General features: G+C 57.2%; 1 protein-coding gene across 1 annotated transcript in view; it reads right to left on the bottom strand.

The window, feature by feature from the left end:
- Positions 1–2550: 2550 nt before the first annotated feature.
- The window catches only part of LOC124043371 (forkhead box protein O6-like), a 70043-nt gene continuing 68082 nt past the window's right edge, over positions 2551–4511 (bottom strand). Inside the window, exon 2 of the mRNA XM_046361926.1 lies at positions 2551–4404. Coding sequence (XP_046217882.1) covers positions 2551–4404 — 1854 coding nt within the window. The remainder of the gene's footprint in view (positions 4405–4511) is intronic.

The following is a 4511-nucleotide window of genomic DNA, read 5'->3' as shown; positions in this document are numbered from 1 at the left end:
GGATGGGAGGCAGGGAGGATCGGAGGCAGGGAGGATCGGAGGCAGGGAGGATGGGAGGCAGGGAGGATGGGAGGCAGGGAGTATGGGAGGCAGGGAGGCACGGAGGCAGGGAGGATGGGAGGCAGGGAGGATCGGAGGCAGGGAGGATCGATGGGAGGCAGGGAGGATGGGAGGCAGGGAGGATGGGAGGCAGGCAGGCAGGGAGGATGGGAGGCAGGGAGGCAGGCAGGCAGGGAGGATGGGAGGCAGGGAGGATGGGATGCAGGGAGGATGGGAGGCAGGCAAACAGGGAGGATGGGAGGCAGGGAGGATGGGAGACAGGGAGGATGGGAGGCAGGCAGGGAGGATGGGAGGCAGGGATGTAGGGAGGAGGGAGGCAGAGATGCAGGGAGGATATGAGGCAGGGAGGATGGGGGACAGGGAGGATGGGAGGCAGGGAGGATGGGATGCAGGGAGGATGGGAGTCAGGGAGGATGGGAGTCAGGGAGGAGGGAGGATGGGAGGATGGGAGGCAGGGAGGATGGGATGCAGGGAGGATGGGAGTCAGGGATGATGGTAGTCAGGGAGGCAGGGAGGATGGGAGGCAGGGAGGCAGTGAGGATGGGAGGCAGGGAGGATGGGAGTCAGGGAGGTAGGGAGGATGGGAGGCAGGGAGGCAGTGAGGATGGGAGGCACAAGGATGGGGGGCAGGGAGGATGGGAGGATGGGAGGCAGGGAGGCAGAGAGGATGGGAGGCAGGGAGGATGGGAGGCAGGGAGGCAGGGAGGCAGAGAGGATGGGAGGATGGGATGCAGGGAGGCAGTGAGGCAGAGAGGATTGGAGGCAGGGAGGCAAGGAGGCAGAGAGGATGGGAGGCAGGGAAGATGGGAGGCAGGGAGGATGGGAGGCAGGGAGGATGGGAGGCAGGGAGGCAGAAAGGATGGGAGGATGGGAGGCAGGGAGGATGGGAGGCAGGGAGGATGGGAGGCAGGGAGGCAGAGAGAATTGGAGGATGGGAGGCAGGGAGGATGGGAGGCAGGGAGGAAGGGATGCAGAGAGGATAGGACCTGATCACTCCTTATTTCATTATGGGGAAAGCTACATAAATCCACCAAATGGAGAGGAAGAGGCACAGAGGGAATATTAGCATTTCTTCTTTCCTCCCTCATCCCTCCATCTCTACCTCCTCCGCTATTTAGTGCACGGTGACCTTAATCATCACTTTGGCCAAAACACATTAAGCCTTGACAAAGTCTGTCCGGAGGTGAATGGTGAATGGTGAGAGAGCGAGAGAGAGTGTGTGTGTGTGTGTGTGTGTGTGTGTGTGTGTGTGTGTGTGTGTGTGTGTGTGTGTGTGTGTGTGTGTGTGTGTGTGTGTGTGTGTGTGTGTGTGTGTGTGTGTGTGTGTGTGTGTGTGTGTGTGTGTGTGTGTGTGTGTGTGTGTGTGTGTGTGTGTGTGTGTGTGTGTGTGTGTGTGTGTGTGTGTGTGTGTGTGTGTGTGTGTGTGTCCGGATGGAGGTGAATGGGAGGGGGGAGCAACACATTAAATTTGCAATAGTGATGCATCACCATCGCATTACTCCAACAGATTAAAGAGGAGATCGTGCACTTAACTAGTTGGTGATGAAGGCTGTCTGATGGATGTCTGTCCTCCTGGACCACACTGGGGCACACAACAACCAACCAACCTTATCCTCAATCTATCCTCTATGTATCCTCCATCCATTTTCCTCCATCCCATCTATTGTGGGTGACACCACCAGGGAGATGGAGAACTCCTGACCTTAATCCATCCCTCCATCCCTCTATCCCTGCCTCTTTTCATCCCACCATCATTGAGGAAGAAGGAGAATTTGCACTGACCCTGGTGCAGCCCCTCTTCCTACCCTACATCCATCCCTCCTTCCATCCACCCGACCTCCCTACTTTCCAACCAGTATGCAAAACATTCTGAAGAGCATCTCAACCTGCTGAACCCATTTATTTATGCAGTTCTTTGATCCTGTTCTCAAGTAAGATACCGCCTCTCTCTTTTTTTACAAGAAGAGATGGATAATAAAGGGGTTTGCATAAATTCAACTTAAGCCAACAGAGACTGACTTTCCCCTGGTCTTTGTTATACTGCATCTGTTTTGAAAGCGATGGATGTAAAGTGCTTGAGAGCTTATGGATGGCCAAGAAATGATTGATAAAGTAGAGCAGACAAACTGAAGGACATGAACCAGGGGGATAGCACAGAGCTGGGAGGGTGCTGTGGCACCACTAGAGTGTAGAAGGAATGAGAAAGAGAACACAGAGAGAGGGAGAGAAAGGGATAGAATGAACAAAGAGAGAGGAAGAGAAAGAATGAGAGAACATAGATTGTACAGTTAAAGGGACCCTCGGGAAACAACATGACAAGACACATTCAGTTATTTTGTCTTGGAGCATTAAGCATCACAGTCAATCAGTCAGTCCAAGGGTACGCTCCGACCCTGATCCCTAACCTCTGACCTCTGCAGCTCGGCCTTGTGGGTAAAAGCCTTTCTGCTGTGTCCTGATTGGTCCTTGGGCTTCCCTGACCAATCCCCTTCACCCAGGCACCCAGTTCTGGCTGTGATGTCCCTGCGGCGCTCCAGCGAAAGCGGCTATGCTCATGCCCATGCCCACTCCTTGAGACAGCGAGCCGTCAAAGTTGAAGTCCATCCCCATCCCCATCCCCTCTGTGTCCATGAAGTCATTGAGGTGGATGGACTCCACGTCACAGTCTAGGCTGCTGGGGAGAATGTCTACGTTTACATCCAGGTCTGGAGCCATGCGGCTGGGGTGGTGAGTGCTGTGGTGGGGGTGGCCCTGGTAGTTCTGGGTGGGGTGAAGAGTATGGTGGTAGTAGCCATGCCAGGAGTCAGTCATAGTTATACCCTGGTGGTAGGTGGTACCGGGGTAGGGCTGGTGGCGAGGGTGGGGGTGAGGTGCCGGGGCGGAGGCCAGGCGGAGGCAGGGGTCCTGGGGTATGTCTAGAACAGAGGCAGGGTTGGAGGGAAGGGACGAGGGGTTGGGGGTGGGGAGGTGGGGGGCGAGGGGGCCATAGTGGCTAGGAGTTGGGGTGGGGGTTTTGAGGCTGTACGGCTGCAGGATGTCTGTGTTGACTCTGGGAGAAAGAGCCTGGAGGGCTGGAGGTCTGGGTCCACCCTGGAGGTGACCGTGGAGGTGACCCTGGTTGGACTGGTGAGTGTGGTCATGGCTTGTGTTCAGTTTGTGGTTGTGACTCTGGTTGTAGTCAGTGGCCGGGCTGAGGTGTTGTTTGTGGCTATGGTTATAGTCCAGGTTGGGTTGACCATGATTTTGGAGGCCATTCTGAAGATGACCGCTGGGGTTCTGGTCATGAACTGAGCCGTGACCATTGTGTGGGCCTGAATTGTGTCCATGCTCGTGGTTATTATGATTATGGTTGCTATGGCTATGATTGTGGCTGCTGCGACTCTGATTGTGGCTGTGAACCCCGTTGGTTACCTGGGTCAGCAGCGTGTGTGACTCCCCTCCTTGCCCTCCCAGTGTGACCATGTCCTTACTGCAGTACTGAGGACCTCCAGGCCCTCCGGTCAGCAGGCTCTGCAGTGCATTGTTCTCTGAGTAGGCCCTCAGGGGGCGCTGGAAGCTGGCTCGCTTGTTCTCCTGAATGGTCTGCATGGGCATGGGGGCATGGAGCTGCAGCATGGCCAGGGGCGGCTGCCCGTAGACGGGGCCGCAGTAGGAGCCTTCCCCCTTGGGGCCGGTGCCGTAGGGGCTGGGGTAGCCATTACGAGGCTGGGTTTGGTGGTTCTGGGGGTGGGGGTAGCCCTCTTCCAGGCTGATAGCCCCAGTCAGGTCAGTGAGTTGGGGCAGCTCCAAGGAGGTTCCTGGGCAGTGCCCCCCAGTGCCCAGGGCAGGGGAGCGTGTTGCGGTAGGGCTAGGATAGAGGCGGGGGGAGGTGGAGCAGGAAAGGCCTCCTTCCTCTGGCTCATCTGGCTCAGCCTCGGCCAGGATGGGAGAAAGGCAGCCACTAAGTGTCGAAGCCGAAGAGGAGGTCCGGGAGTGGAGATCCGTCCAGGCATCGTACTCCTCTCCTCCCACCCCAGCTCCGCCCTTCCCTGCAGGACTACCATGCTCCGGAGACCCCTGATGCATCCCCGGTCGAGCCCCGTGACCCAGGCCGTAACCCTGCCGCCTGCCCCGACCAACAGCTCCACTGCCAGCTCCGGCTCCAGGCCTCTTACCCCTGGCCCGTCCTTTACTCTTCAGGTACTTGGTGCCGTTGGGGCAGTCAATTGTGGCGGCGCGTCGTCGCGGTCCCTTCCCCATCTTCCCTCCCTCTGGGTTCAGCATCCACCAGGAACTCTTCCCTGTCCCCTCATTCTGGACACGGACAAACCGAGTGTGGAGAGACAGGTTGTGGCGGATGGAGTTCTAGAGCAGAGATAGATGGGAAGGAGAGAAAGGGAGAGAGAGGGAAAGAGAGAGAGATAGGGAGAGAGGGAAAAAGAGAGATAAACAGAAACACCCAAGAGAACATT

This window comes from Oncorhynchus gorbuscha, linkage group LG09, assembly GCF_021184085.1.
Source record: "Oncorhynchus gorbuscha isolate QuinsamMale2020 ecotype Even-year linkage group LG09, OgorEven_v1.0, whole genome shotgun sequence".
Classification (NCBI taxonomy): Eukaryota; Metazoa; Chordata; class Actinopteri; order Salmoniformes; family Salmonidae; genus Oncorhynchus; species Oncorhynchus gorbuscha.
The sequence above is the reverse complement of the archived record's forward strand: the minus strand, read 5'-3'. Positions and strand labels throughout refer to the sequence as shown.